At 45.7% G+C, this 23,110-nt stretch overlaps 1 protein-coding gene and 1 long non-coding RNA gene across 2 annotated transcripts in view; one reads left to right on the forward strand and one right to left on the reverse strand.

The window, feature by feature from the left end:
* Nucleotides 1-295: 295 nt before the first annotated feature.
* The window catches only part of LOC142557937 (uncharacterized), an 82,400-nt gene continuing 59,585 nt past the window's right edge, over nt 296-23,110 (forward strand). Inside the window, exon 1 of the long non-coding RNA XR_012822901.1 lies at nt 296-665. This is a non-coding gene — a long non-coding RNA (uncharacterized LOC142557937). The remainder of the gene's footprint in view (nt 666-23,110) is intronic.
* Nucleotides 13,142-23,110, reverse strand: part of LOC142557936 (uncharacterized) — a 41,347-nt gene continuing 31,378 nt past the window's right edge. The window contains exon 3 of the mRNA XM_075670127.1: nt 13,142-13,827. Within this exon, the coding sequence (XP_075526242.1) occupies nt 13,143-13,827 (685 nt within the window). The 3' untranslated portion in view covers nt 13,142. The remainder of the gene's footprint in view (nt 13,828-23,110) is intronic.

The following is a 23,110-nucleotide window of genomic DNA, read 5'->3' on the forward strand; positions in this document are numbered from 1 at the left end:
ATCACCAGCGGAAAGAGCAGGAACGCGGTCTTTACATTTATTTCGACGGTGCTACACCGGCTGTGCCACATGGAACGCGCGTATTCCTACACATGCAAAGAGGCACCACGAATATGCACATTTAGATGAGCGGCATCGAAAGAATTGGAAAAAGGGCGCGAGCGCGCTCGTTAGATTGATCTCTAAGCGGCGACACTTGCTGTGCCATAGGGAAAGGGCATATTCCTACCTATGCAAACAGACGCCACGAACATGCACAGCAAGCACCGGAACGTCTAAATAATAGCAGTGGGCATGGAAGTACAAGCAGGATGACAGTCTCATACCACATCTTCCTATTTGTGCAGTTTCTGGCGATGTTCACCGTTTGCGGTAGGAATCCTGCCGCCCCCGACGTTGTCTTCAGCAGCATTTCTTCGACGAGCACAGTTTCCAGGCGCGTCAACGGGGTGCAATCGCACCCACCTATCCGTGAGCATCTTGGCTTTGCCACTTGGAGCGCGCCTCACGCCCTTCCCGGACACTGTCAGCACCGCCACCTAGGCAGAGTGACGTCAACCCAGATATCGCCAAGCATAAAAGCCGACATCTCCCGTGTCGTCACCAGTGGGCATGGAAGTACAAGCAGGATGACAGTCTCATACCGCATCTTCCTATTTGTGCAGGTCGGTCATTTTTCTATGCTGCCTACTAAATGTTTCAGGTCTGAAGACCGGTTTTTAATTGTGCTTCCATGCCCAGAAGCAGTGTGTGGTTCTTTTTGCAAATTACTGTTGTTGTTGAGTGGCGACATAGAGCAAAACCCTTGTCCCGATGATAACGTTATGGCCGAATTGCTTAAAACTGTAAAAGAAACAAACGCGCGTTGTATTCGCATTGAAAGAAACCAATCCAGTATGTCACAGGCGATAGAAGAGCTTAAACTTTCACAGCAGTCCATCACACTTAGCATCACCGATATGAATGAACGCCTACAAGCTCTAGAATGTCAAACTATTGGCTTTGAGACGTTGCAGCAAGAAATGAGTGACACGTGTCAAAATATAAAACGCGTGCAGCGAGAAACCGCCACCCTTCGTGGGCGACTTGACGATGCTGAAGACAGGTCACGACGAGAAAACCTTATATTCTTCGGGATACCCAATGGCCCATCTGAGAATGCGTGTCAGTGCGAAGAAACAATTATCTCCATCGCCTCTGACAAACTGGATATACGTTTACCACTTGATATTATAGAGCGTTCACATGGAATCGGGGAAATTTGCCAGCGGCAAAAATAGGCCTCTAGTGGTGAAGTTTACCACATTCAAGACAAAAGAGCTGGTGTTTTCCAAACGGTCGTCTTTCGCGGGAACAGGTGTCAGCGTAAGCGAAGACTTTTGCGAAGCCACACGTCACGCCCGGAAGAAACTTTTGGAATTCGGTAGAGGCTTGAACACTAACTTCAAATTAAGCTACAAAAGACTATTTTCGGAAGGAAAGTGCTGCATGTTCAATGCCGACAAAAATTCCGTTATTGAAGGGAACACTGGCAGACAAAAAAGCAATGCTGTGGCCATATCCCCAGGAGCAACGCGTCCTGGACGTGTCTATGCCGGAAATAAATAGGCTCACGCGAGGGGTGGAGGCCCATCGGCAACAGCATCCGTAATCTTTACTAATATTCGGAGCGTTTTTCCTGAAAGAGATAGTTTGAACAGTTTAATAACGATACTGGAGCTGATATTCTTGTACTAACGGAAACCTGGCTCTCACAAAATGGAGACAGGCGAACTCTTTCAATGCAACAAGAAATTTACTGTTTATCGGCTAGACCGCACCGGTAGAATAGGCGGTGGTGTTTTAATTGCTATGAACTCTAGTTTTGAATCATTCCCTTTGAATGTAACTACTAATTTGGAATTACTCTGGTGCTGCCTATCTATTCGTTTCAAAAAAATAATCATAGGGGTCTGTTATCGTCCCCCTAATCGCTATTGTGATTTTGCAGACAAAATTCATGGCACCCTAAGCGAAATATCCGTTCGATTTCCTGGATCACCTATGTTTCTTTTAGGAGACTTTAATTTCCCCACTATCGACTGGTCGCGTTCCTGCCCCTTTTCTAATCCGACATCTGCACAGGCTACAGGATTTCTTAACGTTTGTGTAGATTTTAACCTTGCACAGCTCGTTATCAAACCAACACGTGTCACATCTACTACAAGTTCGTTGCTCGACTTGATTCTGACCACTCATGCTGATAAGGTTTCACCAGTGACCCACGTGCCTGGCCTAAGCGACCATGACATCTTACACTTTAACATTTCCATCCCGCCTACAAAAGTAAAGAAACACACCAAGTATATTAGGGATTACAAAAAGGCTAACTTTAACGCTATAAACTCTGAGCTATCAGCCTTTCTTGACTACTTCCTTATGACACATGTAGACTTATCAGTTCAAGAAATGTGGTTGTCTTTTAAAACTACAGTAATGCATCTTATCTACAAATATATTCCACTTAGAATAATTGATCAATCTTCTAACGCCCCTTGGTACAATAACCATCTGAAAAGATTATCCAACAAGAAATGCAGACTTTTCGTTCCGCCAAAAGGTCATTAAACGCTGATCGATGGTTAGCATATACATCCGCTGCGAAAGCCAATACAAGCGCTTTAAAGACGTCTGAATTTAACTTCTTTAACTCAACCCTGCCGTCTCTGATAAAAACTAACCCAAAACGCTTTTGGAACGTTATGAAATGTACCAAAGATAGCGCTATAAGTCTCGTAAACGATTCAGGCGATCAAGTTCCGAATCATCTTTGCGCTTCTGTACTAAACAACACGTTTGCCCAATCATTCTGCACAGAAAATTTAAGTGACTATCCCCCTTTTACATCCCTTAACTTTCCGGCGATGGATCCCACTACCTTGGCCCAGCAGGTATCCGAGCCAGAATTTTCACGATAAAGCGGTCATCATCATGTGGTATTGACGGTATTAATTCCAAATTTCTCCAAAACACTGCAGAATACAGCTCCATCATACTTACCTTTATTTTTACTAGATCACTTAATGACAGTGCCCTACCCACTGATTGGAAAACCGGTAAGGTTAACTCGCTTTTTAAATCGGGAAACCCACATCACCCTTTGGATTACAGACCCATCTCATTAACTTCGGTACGCTGCAAAATTTTTGAGCACATCATTTTCACTCACCTTGTAAACTTTCTTGAATCAAACAAGTTTTTTAGCCCTTATGAGCACGGTTTCAGAAAATCTTTTTCTTGTGAAACACAACTAATAACATTCACTAATGACTTGCATGCTTTCTTGGACTCGGGTTTTGCGATGGACTGTATTTTTTTAGACTTTTCTAAATCCTTTGATAAAGTTAATCACCAATTACTTATCTATAAGCTAAGCCTTCTAAATATTGACCCTTCAATATTCAAATGGATTTGCCGCTTTCTTTGTAATCGCGCCCAATATGTAACCATCAATGACAATGACTCACCAGAGGTGTCAGTAGAATCGGGTGTACCTCAAGGCTCTGTGTTGGCGCCTTTACTTTTCCTCATTTATATTAACGACCTGCCTTATCAAATCACTAGCTCTATTTGTTTGTTTGCCGCTGATTGCGTAATTTACCGAAAAATAACTAATGATTCTGATATGGTTACATTACAATCAGACCTTGATAACTTTACAACCTGGTGCTCCCGCTGGCACATGAATCTTAACACTTCAAAATGTAAATTCATGAGAATCTGACGCAACCAAGTATATTTTTATAACTACCATCTTAACAACATCCAACTTGAATCAGTATCTTGTTATAAATACCTCGGAGTGCACATTACAAATAATCGCTCATGGAAACGACATATAGAACACATTACATCAAAAGCTAACCGCATGCTGGGCTATCTTAAACGAAATTTTTCACTGGCACCTTCTTCCCTGAAAAAACAGCTATATGCAACCTACATTGGGCCTAATCTAGAGTATGCATCCTCGATATGGGACCCTCATCAATTCACATTAATTAACAGCTTAGAAGCTGTGCAGAATCGGTCCGTTCGTTTTATTCTTAACAATTACCAGCGCCCAGCAAGCGTAACTAGCATCAGACTTGCCCTGAACATATCTCTCCTTTCCAAACCCAGAAAAATCGCGCGCCTTTGTCTGTTCAATAAAATATACCACTTAATTCCTACACTCAAGTCACGCTTTATCGAACCAGCCTCTTTTACTTCTGCACGCTTGGACCATCGTCATAAGGTGAACATCCCATTCCACAAAACGTCTACCTATGGTAATTAATTCCTTCCAAAATCATGCCAGGAATGGAATCACCTACCGGATCCACTAGTCTATATAACTAACACAGGTAACTTCCGTAAGGCACTTATTAATATTACCTAGTATGCCTTGATGTGAATCTATAACGAAGCAATTCCGTTTTCTCCTGAGCCGTATTGTTGATAAGTTTTCTTTTTTATTATCTACCTAATCTACAAAGAGTGTATTTTGTAATATGCTTTATTTTCTATCATTCAGTGCTTATTGTCTCACTCTAACCTGTCCTATAAACCATGTATTTATATTTAATCTGTATTACCGAAGTTTTTCATTTTTCTTTGTATAATTATATTTTTATCGTAATATGCTTTTTTGTGTCGCTCTCGAGTTATTTTTACGTTGTACCATGCATTGTCATCTGATTAGTATTCGTGTTTTCCTTTCTCCTTTCTTGCATACTTATCTGTATTTATTAGCCCCTCCCCTCTGTAATGCTTCATTGTAAGCCCTGAGCGTACTATAAATAAATAAATAAATAAATAAATAAATAAATAAATAAATAAATAAATAAAGAGCAGGAGCGTGCTCTTTATATTGATCTGGACGGTGCGACTCTTGCTCTGCCACATGCAACGTGAATGTTGCTACACATGCAAAGAGACATTACGAAGATGCACAGCGCGATGAGCGGCGTCGAAAGACTAGTAAAAAGGGTGCGAGCGTGCTGCTTACATTAATCCCAACGCTGCGACACCTGCTGTGCCACAGGGAAAGGGCATATTTCTACCTATGCAAAAAGACGCCAGGAACATGCACACCACGCACCGCAACGTACAAACACCAGCAGAAAGAGTAGGAGCGCAGTCTTTATATTGATCTCGACTGTGCGTCACCTGCTGTGCCACATGGAACGGGTATGTTCCTACACCTGCACAGGGACATCACGAAGATGCACACCGCGATGAGCGGCGTCGAAGGACTAGTAAATAGGGCACGAGCGCGCTCTTTAGATTGATCTCCACGCGGCGACACCTGCTGTGCCACATGGAAATGGCATATTCCTACTTATGTAACAAGACGCCACGGTCATGCACAGCAAGCACCACAAGGTCGAAACACTAGCGGAAAGAGCAGGAACGTGGTCTTTACATTGATCAGCACGCTGCGACACCTACTGTGCCACATGGAACGCGTATGTTCCTACACATGCAAAGAGACATCACGAAGATGCACACCGCGATGAGCGGCGTCGAAGGACTAGTAAAAAGGGCACGAGCGCGCTCCTTACATTATTCTCCACGCTGCGACACCTGCTGTGCCACATGGCATGCGTATGTTTCTACGCATGCCATGAGACACCACGAAGATGCACATCTAGATGAGCGGCATCGATAGAATAGGAAAAAGGGCGCGAGCGCGCACGCTAGATTGATCTCCACGCGGCAACACTTGATGTGCCACAGGGAAAGGGCATATTACTACCTATGCAAAAAGACGCCACGAACATGCACAGCAAGCACCGGAACGTCGAAACAATAGCGGAATGAACTGAAGCGTGGTCTTTATCTTGATCTGGACGGTGCGACTCCTGCTCTGCCACATGCAACGCGAATGTTCCTACACATGCAAATAGAGATCACGAAGAAGCACAGCCCGATGAGCGGCGTCGAAAGACTAGTAAAAAGGGCGCAAGCGCGCTCGCTACATTAATCGCCCCGCTCCAACGCCTACTGTGCCACATGGAACGCGCATATTAATACAATTGCAAAGAGACAACAAGAAGATGCACAGCGCGCTTAGCGGCATCGAAAGACTAGGAAAGAGGGCGCGAGCGCGCTCGTTACATTGATCTCCACGCGCCGACACCTGCTGTGCCACAGGGAAAGGGCATATTCCTACCTATGCAAAAAGAAGCCATGACGATGCACAGCGCGCAGAGCGGCATGGAAAGACTAGGAAAAAGGGCGCCAGCACGCTTTTTACATTGATCTGCACGCTGCGACACCTGCTCTGCCACATGGAACGCGCATATTCCTACAATTGCAAAGAGACACCACGAAGATTCACAGCGCGCAGAGCGGCATCGAAAGACGGAAAAAGGGCACGAGCGCGCTCGCTACATTGATCCCCACGCTGCGACTCCTGCTGTGCCACAGAGAAAGGGCATATTCCTACCTATGCAAAAGACGCCACGGTCATGCACAGCAAGCACTTGCAAGGTCGAAACACTAGCAGAAGAGCAGGAGTTTGGTTTTTATATTGATCTCGACTGTGCGACTCCTGCTGTGCCACATGAAATGCGCATGTTCCTACACATGAAAAGAGACACCACGAAGATGCACAGCCCGCAGAGCGGCATCGAAAGGCTAGAAAAAAGGGCACGAGCGCGCTCGTTACAGGGATCTCCACGCTGCGACCGCTGCTGTGCCACATGGAAAGCAGATATTCCTATGCATGCAAGAAGACTCAATGGAAATGCACAGCGATAACAGCAGCGTCGAAACACTAACGGAAAGAGCGCGTGCGCGGTATTTATTTATTTATTTATTTATTTATACATTTATTTATTTATTTATTTACTTATTTCAGAATACTGCAGGCCATTGCTTGGCCCTAGCAGGAATGAATTTACATTGTTACATAACCAAGAGAATAAAATTTATACAATGTTAGCAGCACACGTATGTCAAAAGAATAAACAAGAAAATTGTACAATATTAGCAGCTCGCGGATACCAAAGCAATAAACCAAAAGAATAAAATTATACAATATTAGCAGTACAAGGATACAAAACGTACATATTATCAGATAAGCAGACGATGTAACGCCTCAGAAACATTTTGTGCGGAAAAGCAGATGCCGGTAGCGAATTCCAATCTTGCACTGTTCTAGGGAAAAAACTGTATTTAAATCTGTTAGTTTTGGCGAAGAGGGGAGCAAGTGAACGCTCATGAACGCTCCGAGTCTTTCTCACTAGAGGACACTTAATGCTCTCTGGAAGGTGGAGCTTATTTTTTTCTGTTAAACTATTGAATCAGAATATCGATCTATAATTCTTTCTGCGGGTTTCTGGTGTGTGAATGTTATTTGAGATCATTAACTGCGAGGGAGAGTCTTCCCTTTTGTATTTTCCTTATATAAACCTAACCGCTTTCTTATTGACTTTTTCAAGGATCATTATATCTTTTTTCGTGTATGGGTCCCACGCTACTAAAGCATATTCAAGTAAAGACCGCACACAAGTTTCGTATGCCAATTTTTTTTATGTGTGTAGGGCAGTTTTTAGCTTTCTTCGTAAAACCCATAGCTTTCCAAATGCAGCTGTAGAAATATTAGTAATGTGAGCCGACCATTTTTACTTATTGCCAAGTGTTACACCTAAATAATTTTATTTCTCAACTTCCAAAATCATGTTGCCGCGAAGAAAGTAAGGAAACAAACTGGGAGACTTTTTTCTAGTTATACGTTAGAGAACAGTTTTTTCACTATTAAGTTTCATAGCCCATTTCAGACATCATTCTTCAATGGAAAAAACTGCTTTTTGTACAGAGCTGTGGTCATGTTCTGATGAAATTTGTTTAAACACAACACAGTCGTCTGCGAATAACTTAACAGAGACATCTTCAGGAACAGCCGTAACTAAATCATTTACATATATTAAAAACAACAATGATCCCAGCACACTTCCCTGAGGAACTCCTGAATGAACATTAACAACACTAGAAGCGGTCTAATTAATTTCCACATAGTGCCGTCTGTCGTTAAGGTAGGCTTCAATCCATCGGATGATCAAAAATGTTATACCCATACTTTCCATCTTATAGACGAGTTGGCCATGTGGCACTTTAACGGAGGCCTTGCTGAAGTTAAAGAAAACCACGTCCGTTTGCCGGGACATATCAAGCAACCGCGCAAATTCATGTACAGACAAAACAGTCTGAGTAACTGTGAATAACCCCTACCTAAACCCGTGCTGATTATCAGAAAAAAGATTATGATCGCTCAGGAACTTTCGCAGGTAACCGGATACAATGTGCTCCAACATCTTACAGCAACTGCATGTTATGGAAACAGGCCGATAATTTGGAACTGACAATCGATCACTTTTTTATATACGGGAACCACACGTGCTATTTTCCAATCTGAAGGAATTTTTCCATTTGCTAATGAGAGTTTAAAGATGTCTGTGAGGCAACCTGATATTTGTTCTGCGTAACGCCTCAAAAATACATTCGGAAGACCATCGGGTCCAGCGGATTTTTTAGTGCCCAGTTTCAAGAGCATCGCCAGGGCACCCTCACGATTTACTTCAGTGTCATCCTCTGGTGCAGCCACTGCTGTTATTTCAGCTTCATCTAATTCTGAAAACACCTCGTAGAAATACTGATTAAAATTCTCAGCTATTTCGGCAGCATCAGTGATAATCGTGTCCCTAACTTTTATTTTAGTAAGTGCATCTTCGGGTTTACTCAAGCGCTGCCAAAATTTCTGCGGATCAGTCTTTAAAAACTCTGCTAATATGTGTGTAAAATATTTAGTCCTTGATAATAGGTCACGTTTTATTTCTATAAACAGTGGCGTTGACATCCCCTGCTTCTTACGATATCTCCTAAGTATACGCTTAATGTGCATAATTTCACAAGTAATCCACGGATGTTTCCGCTTTTTAGGTATTTTTCTGTTTGGAACGTATTTTTTAATGCAATGCCTACGCACATTAGCGAACCATTGCCAAGAGCTTTCCACATCATCACATGTAATCTCAACATTTTCTTCAATATAGTCTCCTTCAATATGGTCTCATAGAGGCAAACGTAAAAGATCTGCATATGACAACAGATGGGATTGACAACATAAGCATAGCTCTGAATGGTGTGCAGGATGCACTTACACGGCATCAGGCGAGGCTCGAAGATTTAGAAGATAGAAGTCGGAGGTCAAATTTAATTGTTTTTGGAGTAAAGGAAGATCCTATTGAATCAGAGTCGGACTTGCGCAGAAAAGTTATCGATGATCTCTTTTCTGCTAAATTGGGAGTGCAGTGTTCATCTGTAGCTCGAATCCATAGACTGGGGAAAATTTCTTCTAATTGCCCTGTCATAATATACTTTCAGGACTATAGGGAAAAGCAAGCATTCTGGAGCAACATTGATCTCGGCGGTGTGACAACCGCAGTGCCGCAGGGTACGCGCATATTCCTACACATGCAAAGAGACTCAACGAAAATGCACAGCGATCACAGCGGCGCCGAAACACTTACGGAAAGAGCGTGAGCGTGTTGCTTAAATTTAATATGACGGTGCGACAGCTGGTGTGCGATAGGGAAAGCGCATATTGATACACATACAAAGCGATCTCACCAGCATGCGCAGTGAGCACCGCAGTGTCGAAACACTAACGGAGAGGGCTAGGTGCTCAAATTGATCTCGACAGGGCATCTCAGTAAGCACATATCGGTAGCGCGCTTGGGAAGTTTCTGCAGCCCATTTGGTAAATATTACATCCCTAAAAACTTCTTTGATTTATCTGCAGTAGATTTATCTTGCTGATCGCGATATGTAACTCAATATAGAACGATTTATAAACGGTTCTGACATTGTTGTTCCGGAATCTGACGTGCGCAGGCGACCGTGAACTCGGCTAGGCAAACTATACAGGCTTTCTGACGACCTCGAACTGCACTTAAAACGGGGAACGGTCACAGTAATGGTGGAAGTATTCGCTTTTCTCACCCGTAGGGCGACGAGGCACGGGGTATTTCCATCCTGTGCTGCGTCGAAAGGCCAAGTCGTCGCGAGCGAATATGCTGCACTGTCTATACACATGCGTATATATACCCCGAAAACTTTCACCCCCAAACGGATCGGAAGGCTCCGCTGCCTGGTTCTTTGTGACACAGGGCCGATACGGCTACCTTCAATAATAATAACGTCCACGATGTGCTCGTTTTGATCACACAAGGGGGGCATCTCAGTATACACATATCGGCAGTGCGCTTCGGAAGCATTGCGAATTACTTTTAACGTAACCATGGATCTACTTGAAACAGAACAGCGCGGTATTCACGGGGACAGCAGGGAGAAACGACACGGACGAGCGCTGACTTGCAACTGACGTTTATTGCTTGGGACGAAGCATATATAACCACTCCAACCAACAGAAGAAAACAAAAAACCATACATATATTCACAATCATCCCTACACGTTGCACTGAACAGGGGAGATACCTGTAATCATACCTGTGAGCTAAAAGAGCATGTGTCAAAGTAGTTTTCTCGGTGCCGGATAAGCTTGGGAAGATGTGCAAAATGGTTAACAATGAATTCGTTCCAAGAGAGTGCAACATTAAACATGAAAATCAATTAGTCTCTTGTAAAGAGGGCGTTGTCTACACCATTCCGTTGTCATGTGGCAGGCTTTATTTCGGTCAAACGGGGTGATGCCTTAATAAACGCCTGAAGAAGCACAACAACAATGTGCACAATAAAGTAAAAGGGCATCTGGGCATCCACTGTAGAGACTGTGACACTAGGGCCGGCCACCCTGACTTCGCTAGAATACAAATTTTAAGTAAACATAGTAACCAACTAACCCGTGAAATCATCGAAGCAGCGCACATCGCCTCGTCAAAAGACGCATGCGTCAGTAGCCCCTCCCTATCCATTACGTCTAAAGAACTAGCATTTTTAGCGGGGCGATATGATGATTACAGGTATCTCCCCTGTTCAGTGCAGCGTGTAGGAATGATGGTGAATATATGTATGGTTTTTTTGGTTTCTTCTGTTGGTTGGAGCGGTTATATATGCTTCGTTCCAAGCAATAAACGTCAGTTGTAAGTCACCGCTCATCCGTGTCGTTTCTCCCTGCTGTCCCCGTGAATACCGCGCTGTTCTGTTTCAAATATGTCTTACCAACTCGCCCAAACGTCTGTTTTAACATGGATCTAAATAATGAGCACTTTCCCACTATTGTGAAGAGTACTGGCACTCTGTTGTGAAGGAGTAAAATCTCTCTGTTAGGAGTACAAGCACTCTATTTGAGGGATTAGAAGCACTCAGTCTGTGGGAGTACTATTACTCTGGGGTTGCGAGTATTGGCAGTCTGCGGAAGAGTACTAGCACTCCCTGGCGGTGGAGTAATAAAACTGTCATGGGGAGCTATTCTACTTTCTTACGAAGGGGGTTGATCAACTCTCGAATAGGGAAGGAAATATGGGACAAGCAGGTACTCCTTTGTTTTTGTCTTTGTTTTTCGAGTGAACACACCCATTGCCACGTACCCTGTCTCCAATCCCCACTGACACATGTCCGCGTCAAACAGGTTCCTTGAAGAGCGCCGCATAAGTACACCATGCCCCATAACCGGTGACTGAAAGTGGTCCGACAATTGGTTTCGAACCATGTTGCTGCAGCGCAACAGCCCGACGCGCTCCCCATTGGACATGCGACCATTAATTACGAAGAGCTTCACCAAGGTTGCCGGGAAGATGGTTAGAGACATAGATAAGAAAGTTACCCCCAAAAATTGCGTAAAGTACTCTAATAATTTCAGTAAAACTTCTCTAATGACGAATCCGTACAAGTCCAGTAAAAGATAGTAGCGCTAACCAGGACGACCACAAAATGACAGGAGCACACACAGAAGCGCTTCTGTGTGTGTCCCTCTACTTTTTTGGTCGTCCAGGTTTGCGCTATTCTCTTTTACTGTACCCTAAGAATGCCAGTCGTAATAAAATTTATATACAATCGGCAGGCTCCCAGTATGCCGCACCAGCTCACTGATGCAGTATCCAGAGCGACACTGGGCCCCTTATACTAGAAACACTAGGTTCACTTGCACTAGATACTGGGTCGTAGTGGCACAGTATTTTTCACTTGGGTAGGCAGCCATATTTGCGGTTTGGTAGGCTTCGCACCATGTGCACTGTCTGGCTGCTGATCACGAGGTCGCGGGACCGAATCCCGGCAACGGTGGCCGCATTTCTATGTGAGTGAAATGGGAAAACATCCGTGTACTTAGATTTAGGTGGGCGTTAAAGAACGCCAGGTTGTCGAAATTTCCGGAGTCCTCCACTACAGCGTGCCTCATAATCAGAAAGTAGTTTCGGCACGTAAAACCCCATATTTTTTTTTTAATGTGCACTGCCTAAGACATGGCCATAGTGTAATACGGTGATGATAACACCATCGTCGGAAACACAATTAGTGCACTCAGTATCTCTTTGCGAAAGTTAGCGGATATGAGCGTCATGTTTAGCGACCTTACTTTCTCCAATTTTTGGAGCTTCAAAGTGGGGGTGCCGGACATAAACAGGGTGCGGCTTGGTTGAGTAAATACGGTAGCTTCTCTCAAGTATTCTGTATGTTTACAAAATCTCGCGGAATAAGCGTCTGTGGTGTTCCGTCTCCAGTCGGCAATGAGCGACGAATGCGGCAACGACAGCAGTTTCTGCTCCAAATCGAAGAACTTTCACTGCAGTAACGGCAAGGAATCGCGACGGCAGCACAATTCCGGCAGAAAACAACCTCGTCGCCAGCATCTCAAGTGCTACACGTACACGCATTAGCATCACCTCTCGGTAGTTGTCTAGGTTGTCATTTAGTGAGAGCACCTAGTCTAGGATACTCTAAACAGGTGTATCAGTTTCATTGTGAAACAATTACCACTGGTGAATAATTCACTTCACATAATAACCCGGCAGAAGAAAATTAAAAATTATAAACCACTGCAGGTTTTTATAAGGCGGCGACGGAGAACACGGACAGCTTTCGCAACGAAAATAATTTTATTCGGGTTCCGCCTTCAAGTGCCTACGTGGATTTAATACCTTCGATGCTGCCTGCTGTGTTCATTGATCAATACTCATATCCACCCCAGGAGTCCCTGACGTTGCAATTTCGACTTCCTCCGTACTCAATGGTTGTGCGCTGTTCGAGACATCCAGACGCACCACGGTTGCGTCCATGGTACTCGAGGGACTCACTACCGTGCTGTCAGAGAATTTCATCGCGAACATGCCTTCGTCACCAGACGCGTTCGTGGCCTCATCCGAGCTAACATGGCTTCTTCCTACATCGCCACCAGCTGCTACACCAGATGCATTGGCCGGCTCCGATGCCGCCGCAGCGGTTTCTGTTTCGAGCATGGAGTATTCGTGGTCATGGATCTCGCTCGTTGTGTTCAGCGTACCGGCTTCCGGAATCAAGCTATGCTCAGGCGCACTGGAACTGTTTGAGTTCCCTACAGCCTCGTCCGAGCGCACGGGTCCAATAGCCTCCGATGCGTTGCAAGTTAGGTTCTCCATTTCCATCGAGACTGTGCTCTGAGCAGAGGAGCCATTGACGACGTTTCTCACGGGGGCTGTAGCCAGTGGTGTCTTCGCGCTAAGACTCGTGTTTGTCAGGCTTGTCGCAGCCACCCGCATTTTTGCGGAGAGCTTCTTCGTATCCTTCCGTGCCAAGATGACAGTGCCAATGATGAGGACTACCATGAAAGCAATGACCGCCGCAGCCACGAGGAGGAGTAAGATGGACCTGCAGATTGAAGAGTAGCACTGATTAACCATTTTATGACAAAACCTGTTGCTTAGGAAAGCAACTGCTGCCGTCCTGTTACAAGATTCATCTTTATATATGTATGTATTATGACGCGAAGGTTGTAGGTTACGTCCCCGATGGCAACAAGTTATGACTTCGTCCACTTTCGTTTCCATTGTCTTCATCATTTTCTATACTTTACTTCCATTGCCAGCCGACTACCAACTACCCCTATGCCTCCCTTGGCTTGATCGCCTGCAGGCTTTACTTTGACGTGAATATATATATATATATATATATATATATATATATATATATATATATATATATATATATAGAAACGAGAAGAAAGGGGGTTAACCGAGGGGCCCGATTTTTATTAGTCATATCATAAGAAGCCAACACACACTGATACCAAGGACATCATAGGGGAAATTACTTGTGCTTAGTAAATGAAATAAAGAAACGATAAATTAATGAAGATTAAAGTCGATGAAAAAACAACTTGCCGCAGGTGGGAACCGAATCGGGCCCCTCCGTTAACGCCCTTTCTTCTCGTTTATTACATAACGAGGGTCTCGAATCCGGCAACATTGATGCCTTCAGGTAGCATATGTGGGTTTATTGACCAGTTGCCTTCACCCGTTCTCGTGACGCCTGCGGCATAAAGGACGTTCCACGTCCGCCGCCAAGGTCTGTGAGTGGTGGCGCTGGCCAACACTCCCAGGGTTCTACTAGGACACATAAATACCCAAGAAAGTGGATGGGAAAACGGCGCCGCGGTAGCTCAATCGGTAGAGCATCGCACGCGAAATGGAAGGTTGTGGGTTCGGTTCCCACCTGCGGCAAGTTGTTTTTTCATCCACTTTAATCTTCATTAATTTATCGTTTCTTTATTTGATTTATTAAGCACAAGTAATTTCCCCTATGTTGTCCTTGGTATCAGTGTTTGTTGGCTTCTTATGATATATATATATATATATACATACAGTCAGTGACGCATAGACTCACAGGATTCGGCACAGAAACAGTTCAAAGAAGAGATGCACGCAGGAAAAAATAACCGGACTTTACTGCCGTTTCGGCCTTCGTCAAGAGTGCGATTGGAAGCACATAGACTTCAACACACACAAGCACACCACAGACACGCACACACACACACACGCATATATATATATATATATATATATATATATATATATATATATATATATATATATATATATATATATATATATATATATATATATATATATATATATAGTTCCGCATGAAGAAAACGAAGACCGGTGAACGTGCTTGCGGTCCCGAGTAGAGGAAGGAAGAAGAGAACGACGCTGAGTTGATTAACCAGCTGGCCGCTCTTGCGCTCACCTTCGCGACCTAAAGTAGACGGTCCCCTTCATCCGTAAGGGTTAAAAACGGTCTCCTTCGCACGTAACAAAGTGGTGGAGGTGCGGGGTACCGCTGACAACAACGGAACCGTCACTGCCACAGCTTCGTCGAAGCCGTCGACTTGCCGGCCTCCCGCCATCAGCCGTGACCGTCTTCGATATGCCAGAAGAAGGATCCGCTCCGAGGGCAGCGCCTAGCAGTCCGCTGCCATACTACCGAGTTCCACCCACCTTCGGAGGCAAAGCGGGGGAAGATGCCGGCGAGTGGCTCGTACACTACAAACGAGTGAGCAAATCCAACGGGTGGGATGCAACCGCTGAGCTCACCAATGTGGTGTTCTCCCTGACCGATACCGCCCTCGTGTGGTACGAGAACCACCAGGACGCGCTTACGATGTGGGAACATTTTGTTGACGAGCTAAAGGCGTGTTTTGGGGACTCAATCGCCAAAAAGAAGCGTGCAGAGCAGACACTGTCTCAACGGGCGCAGCTACCAGGTGAGACATGCACAACATATATCGAAGAAGTATTAAAGCTGTGCAAGGTGGTCAGTGCTCGCATGTCGGAAGAAGATAAAGTTGGACATTTGCTGAAAGGAGTGGCTGAGGATGTGTACAATTTTCTAATTGGAAAGGAGAGCCTCAGTTCTGTGTCTGACGTCATTCGGCACTGCAGAACTTTTGAAACGCTCAAGATGCATCGGATTGCGCCAAAGTTTGGTCGATTGGCAAACGTTACGACGGTTGCCAGTGTGGACACGAGTACTTGCCTCGACCTTCCTTCCACCATCCGACAGATTGTCCGCGAGGAACTTTCCCGCCGCGAGGAGTTGCATTCAACTGCTGACCACCATGGCGTGTACAAGTCACGTGAGCCTATGACGACGCCACATTCGTCCCCTTGGCAACCAATGGTTACCGCAGCGGCCGTAGAGTACAGCGCAGCCCCACAGTCGAGGATGACAACACGCCCTCCGTCTCCGCGCTATGACCAACGCGCTCAACGCACGCCTACTCGACGCTCGATGTATCGTCGTGACACACGCCACGAACCAACCCACTACACGCGGGAAAATTATAATATCCACTTCATCGACGAACAACCAAGGTTTCGACCTCTTCCGGTGTGTTATTCCTGCGGTGTCCCGGGTCATACGCGGTTTGGCAACCAGCGTATGACCACGTGGTATGGCCAGCCCTCAGAGTTTTCTCTGCCCTCCGAATGGTCACACGGTGCCCCGTAGCCAGCACACGTATCATCTGGCGACGAGTATTGGCTCAGCAGCTCCTGGAATCGCTCCCCGGCATCTGACAGGAGTTTGGCACCACCACCGCAACATCGTGCTCCCCGTTCTCCCTCACCACGGCATCGCACCACGTCCCCTTCGTCTCCGGAAAACTAGCTAGCGCGGCCGATGGAGGTGAGGTCATCTGGAGACATGCTACTGACAGAAATACCTCCTGTGTTGATGCTGAAAAACAAAGTGCGCGTTCTAGTAGATAATGTCCCTGTGATGGCTCTGGTGGACACAGGCGCAACAATTTCTGTTATGAGTGTCTCTTTTAAACACGTGTTAGGGCGAAAGGTTTTGTTTAAATGGGACGAAGATTCAAAGTTCTGTGGAGTGAGTGGCGAGCCGTTGCGACCTATTGGTGTGTGTAGTGCTGACGTGTTTTTGGGAGGCCATGTTATTACGACAGAGTTTGTAATTATTCCTCGGTCGACGACCCATGATGTTATTCTGGGCATGGACTTCTTGCGGGAGTGTGGTGCTACTGTCGACTGCCGCACAGGGAAAGTATTCATAAGTGGTGCGATTCCATCAGGACTCCTGGAGAACCCGGTAGATCGCGGAACTACACTGTGTGTTTGTGGTGACATGGTCATACCTGCGTCATCTACCGTTTGCGTTCCCGTTGTCTGTTGCGGCGCCGATTGCGACAGCTTCGAGGCTACCGTAGAACCGATGCACTTTAACTGTGTGAAGAAGAATGTGTTGGTGCCACATTGTGTGGTGTCAATCAAAGGCGGACGCACTGGCTTATGGACAGTAAACTGTTCTAAGGAGCCCGTTATGCTACCAGACGGCATGAAATTAGCCTTCGCCACGGAACACGCGTCCTTATCAGTGGCTGAACTTACAGATGTGCCGGAAGAACCCGATGGCCACAGTTCGGAAACAGCCCTTATGTCGATGGTAAATAACTCGCTCAGCACGAGTGAACGCCGAACGTTAGTGCGTGTGCTTTCGAAGCACGTTTCAGTATTCGACTTTGCGCAGAAGGGCAAAATACCTGCGATCCCTGCGTCTCGAACGCGCCATACCATCAACACGGGTTCGGCAAATCCAATTAGACAAAAGCCATATCGTGTTTCACCATCAGAGCGCCAGATTATCAACGAACAAGTGCACGAAATGATGAAAAGGGGAGTCGTACAACAGTCAGCGAGTCCGTGGGCAGCTCCAGTGATTCTTGTTAAAAAAAAAAAGACGGATCTTGGAGATCTTGCGTCGACTATCGCCGTTTGAATGCTATAACACAAAAGGAAGTGTACCCACTCCCACGTATTGATGACGCAATAGACTGCCTTCATTCCGCGTCTTACTTTTCCTCGGTTTACGGTCTGGCTATTGGCAAATTCCGATGCGTCCTGACGACAACGAGAAGACTGCCTTTGTAACCCCTAACGGGCTCTTCGAATTTAATGTGATGCCATTTGGATTGTGCAACGCTCCGGCAACTATCGAGAGATTTATGGACGCTGTTCTGCGCGGCTTGAAGTGGAACATCTGCATGTGCTACCTCAACGACGTCGTCATCTTTGGCCGCACCTTCAGCGAACACAACTCGCGCCTGGATATTGTCCTGAACTGCATCAGAAACGCTGGTCTAGTTTTAAACTCTAAGAAATGCCACTTCGGTGAACGCCAAACCCTTGTGCTTGGGCACCTCGTCGACAAGGATGGCATCCGCCCTGATCCCCAGAAAACAGCAGCCGTTGAAGCGTTCAGTGCACCGCGCTCTGTCAAGGAGCTCCGTAGTTTTCTGGGGCTTTGTTTCTATTTCCGCTGATTTATTCCTAAATTCGCCGACGTCGCGTATCCGCTGACATCCCTGCTACGAAAGGACACCCCCTTTGAGTGGACTCCGGAGAGCGACTCTTCTTTTCGTCAGTTGAAGTTTCTGCTGACGTCACGACCGGTTCTTCAACACTTCAGTCCTTCAGCTCCGACGGAACTCCATACGGATGCCAGTGGCATAGGTATTGTTGCCGTCCTAGTTCAACGCTACGGTGACCGCGAACACGTGATCGCATATGCAAGCCGCTCATTAAGTAGGCCCGAGCAGAATTACATTGTCACGGAACATGAATGCCTCGCGGTAATATTTGCGGTTCAGCGGTTTCGTTCTTACCTGTATGGACGCCCCTTTACAGTGGTCACCGACCACCACTCGTTGTGTTGGCTTGTGAATCTTCGTGACCCTTGTGGCCGCCTTGCGCGCTGGGCGCTCCGACTGCAAGAATACAGCTTCACCGTCTCTTATAAGAGCGGTCGACGACACGCTGATGCGGACTGCCTCTCGCGTATGCCACTTAGCACTACGGACTGTGACACCCACGACTTCGATCACCTCGTGGCTTCTGTGTCGCCGCGTTTTCCAGACTTCGACTGCTTCAACGCCTAACAGCGAAAAGACGATAAATTAACACCGCTCTTCACGGCTGCGACCGCCTCGACGGCAGCAAACTCTTTCTGTGTACGTGATGGACTCCTGTATGAGAAGAACTTTTCCAGCACTGGCGTAGGTTTCGTCCTAGTGGCACCGGAGAGCCTTCGCACAGCGATTCTGAGTGATATGCACGATGACCTTACGGCTGGCCATTTAGGTTTGGCGAGGACACTCTACCGAATTCAGGAGCGCTTTTATTGGCCTGGAATGCGACAGTCTGTTGAGACGTATGTGGCCAGCTGCTTGCAGTGTCAGCGCCACAAACGGCCATCTACTACTCCAGCTGGTCTCCTGCAGCCGATCCCGCCTCCAAGCACGCCTTTCCAACAAGTGGGCATTGACTTCGTAGGTGCATTTCCAAAATCAGCCAAGGGAAATCGTTGGATAGTTGTTTGCGTCAACTACCTCACGCGCTACTGCGAGACGGCGGCCGTGCCCTCCGCAACTGCCACTGACGTTTGAACATTCCTGCTGCAATATGTGATCCTGCGACATGGTCCGCCTCGCGTGATCATCAGCGACCGTGGACGACAATTCACAGCGGACGTCGTAGACGAGCTGCTTCGTTCGTGTGGATCCCACTTGCGTCACACGACACCATACCATCCACAAACGAATGGGCTTACGGAGCGCACCAACCGAACAATTGTAAACATGTTATCCATGTATGTTTCATCCGACCACAAGAACTGGGATGACGTACTGCCTTTTATCACGTACGCGTTCAACACCGCCAAGCACGAGACTACCGGCTATAGCCCTTTCTTCCTGCTGTGCGCACGGCCACCCCGGTACACAATCGACACTGTTTTCCCTTTCTGTAGCCATGAAAATCCCACTGTCGCCGAGACTCTCTGCCTTGCCGAAGAAGCTCGTCGTATTGCTCGTTTGCGCACTTTGGCATCGCAGGACAGATCAAAAGAACGCTACGACATTCGCCACCGTCCGGTAACCTATCGCCCTGGTGATTTAGTCTGGCTATGGACTCCAGTACGGAAACGCGGTTTATGCCAAAAGCTTTTGGCCACCTACGATGGACCGTTTGTTATTGTTAACAGACTCACGGAAGTCACGTATAACATAGCTCGCCTCACGGCGAGTGGCAGAAGAGCTGCCAAGACACAAGTCGTCCATGTCGCCCGCTTGAAATTGTTCACGTCAAGGCAAATGGATTAACTCGCCCGGCGGGCTTCGTCTGTGACGAGGGGAATGTTACGCATGAAGAAAACGAAGACCGGTGAACGTGCTTGCGGTCCCGAGTAGAGGAAGGAAGAAGAGAACGACGCTGAGTTGATTAACCAGCTGGCCGCGCTTGCGCTCACCTTCGCGACCTAAAGTAAACGGTCCCCTTCATCCGTAAGGGTTAAAAACGGTCTCCTTCGCACATAACAATATATATATATATATATATATATATATATATATATATATATATATATATATATATATATATATATATATATATATATATATATATATATATATATATATATATATATACTCATATCATAAGAAGCCAACAAACACTGACGCTAAAGACAACATAGGATAGGGTAATTATTTCAGCTTGATCAATGAAATAAAGAAACGATAAATTAATGGAAGTGAAAGTTTATGAATAAACAAGTTGCCGCAGGTGGCGAATGATCCCACAATCTTCGCATTACACGTGCGACGCTCTACCTATTGAGCTACCGCGGCACCATTTCCCCATCCACTTTCTTAGGTGTTTATGCTTCCTAATAGAACCCTGGAAGTGTTAGTAGGCACCACCCCTCACAGACCTTGGCGGTGGATGCGAGACCTCCCTTCGGCCGTAGGCGTCATGAGAACGTGATCTTTTTGGGTGAAGGCAAGCGGTCAATGAGCCGCACATGCTACCTGAAGGCATCAGTGCTGACCGATTCGAGACACCCGTTATGCAATAAACTAATGGAGGTTAACCGAGGGTCCCAATTTTATTAGTCCTATAAGAAGCCAACAATGCCAACAAGGACACATAGAGGAAATTACTTCTGCTTAATAAATGAAATAAAGAAATGATAAATTAATAGAGATGAAACCGAAGTCCTCACGATTGAACACCATTGTAACTTGGATATTTTTAAATTGCATAAGCTTTCCCTGAATTGCCTGTGGTATAACATATTTTTCTTATTCATAGTATTAGCATTTTACATGCTTGGCAGGCTTAGCTGACGATGTAAATTGCAATTCCGGTTAGAATTTCATTTACAAGAACTTGATAAAAAGATGGATTCCGCTTAATCAAATTTTGCCTTCAGTTCGGCTACTTCGGGCGAACCAAAGTTTACACCATTGTTCCGTTTATCCGGCATTTTCGTTCAGGCGAGTTCAGTTTATTTGGACTCAACTGTAGTTCACGTTAAGCTAAAATCGCGTAATTTTCCCTAGGCTTTCTCGTGGAGCATGCGCGCACAGCGTGGTTGTAATAGCTGTGTCGTTTCTTCCATGGGAGCAACTGAACGTGGCACATTAATAGCATCCTACAGTGTCAGCACCCATCACCTTCCCTTGGTCGCGAATCTCATCAAGGAGGGCAACGGAACCGTGCTTACAGACTGAATCGTAACTACAACAGTTGGCCGAGAGAGCTTTGTTGGCAGTTGCTCGAGGCGCCAGGGTGGCCCAGTCAGTGGCTACGGCGTTGCGCTGTCGAGCTCGACGTCGGGGGCTATCCGGGTGGACCACATTCCGCCGAGGCGAAATGCAAGAAAGCTCGAGTATAAAGCAGTATGGCTTGGGAGCACGCTAGGGAACGGTGGTCTAAATTAATCAAGATCCTCCCCTAACCGCTCCCCCCACCCAACCACACACACACGCACTATATGGCATGCCTCGTGATAAGGCCATGCTTACAGCAACTAAAACTTAAGTAAAGTTATCTCAATTTGCAGCTGCTCAAAGCAGGATAGGTCAAGTAGGATAGTAAAGTAGTTGATCAGAGCTATTGCGTTTGTTGTGTTTATTTGTTGCGGCTACCAGTGGCTAAATTCGTCCACTTTGATTGCTGGTTACATTATTATCTGCATTTCAGGTAAACATGTAAATTAATTTCCACTGTGCTTTCTGTAGCGTCATTTCGTGTGTTATCATATGGATGTGGTTAAAATACATGGAGTTTCTCATATTCCCTTGTGTGATTGCGATACCGTCCAATAAAGAATCGCACACTGGTACTACTACTATACGACATGCGTCATAATCGACAGTGTCAGTGTATTTGTGCCTATTTCAGTGTCTGTAAGTTAAGTAATATTGTATAACCACCGTATTTCACGAACTGAGTATATTATACGCCTGCAAGTACTCATTGCAGCGTCATATTCTCTGACACCCCGTACTACTGTTCCCTTGCATCAGCACTCATACTATTGATGAAACATACCACGAGTTATTCTACGCAGTACATAACGTGCGCAGCTCATCTTTTTATTTCTCTTAACCTTAACTAGCTGTCAACATTCAGCGTTTGCTGTCTAAAACATATTGACCTCTTCTTCTTTCCACACAACTCCAATCATTGTCTAATTCAGTTTTGCTGTGCGATTGTCGATTTCTGTTAGCGCGGTTATTCTTGTTATCCGTGAATGCTCCTTCCTCTTCTTCTGTTACTGTGGCAACATTCACGGCTGTTCTGGAGTGCTTCCAGAAGAGAAAGACACAGGCAGAGAATGGACTCGCGCAACTTGCCACGCTTGCTCTCTGTGGAATTCTTGCCCTGTAGCTTAGCAATTGCAGAATGCATCGTTTAAATAGTGTGATGCAAAACTATGTCGGTATTGCTTTGTACCTGGTTTCAGAATTTCTTCCACTGCGAGTTCCGACTTACGTTCCGTTATCATCACATTCACTTTATTCATTTATCTTGAGATTTACTTAGGATGCGTGTCTCCTTAGATTGATTCACAACGCCGTCAAGGCGTCGCGACTTGCTCCTCTGTAAAAATATAATAGGCTATTCGTCCTGCAATGCGGAATATTGGACGATTAGTCATCCTTACGAGTGAACAAGTGCTTAGACAACACCAATGTCAGAGCACTTTCGCCCTTCATTCATCCGAACAAAGGCATGTTATTCCATAATTGTATACGGCCTTTATTAATAAAGGAAGGGTAGTTACTCATACT

The sequence above is a fragment of the Dermacentor variabilis genome, chromosome 9 (assembly GCF_050947875.1).
Source record: "Dermacentor variabilis isolate Ectoservices chromosome 9, ASM5094787v1, whole genome shotgun sequence".
NCBI classification, from domain to species: Eukaryota; Metazoa; Arthropoda; class Arachnida; order Ixodida; family Ixodidae; genus Dermacentor; species Dermacentor variabilis.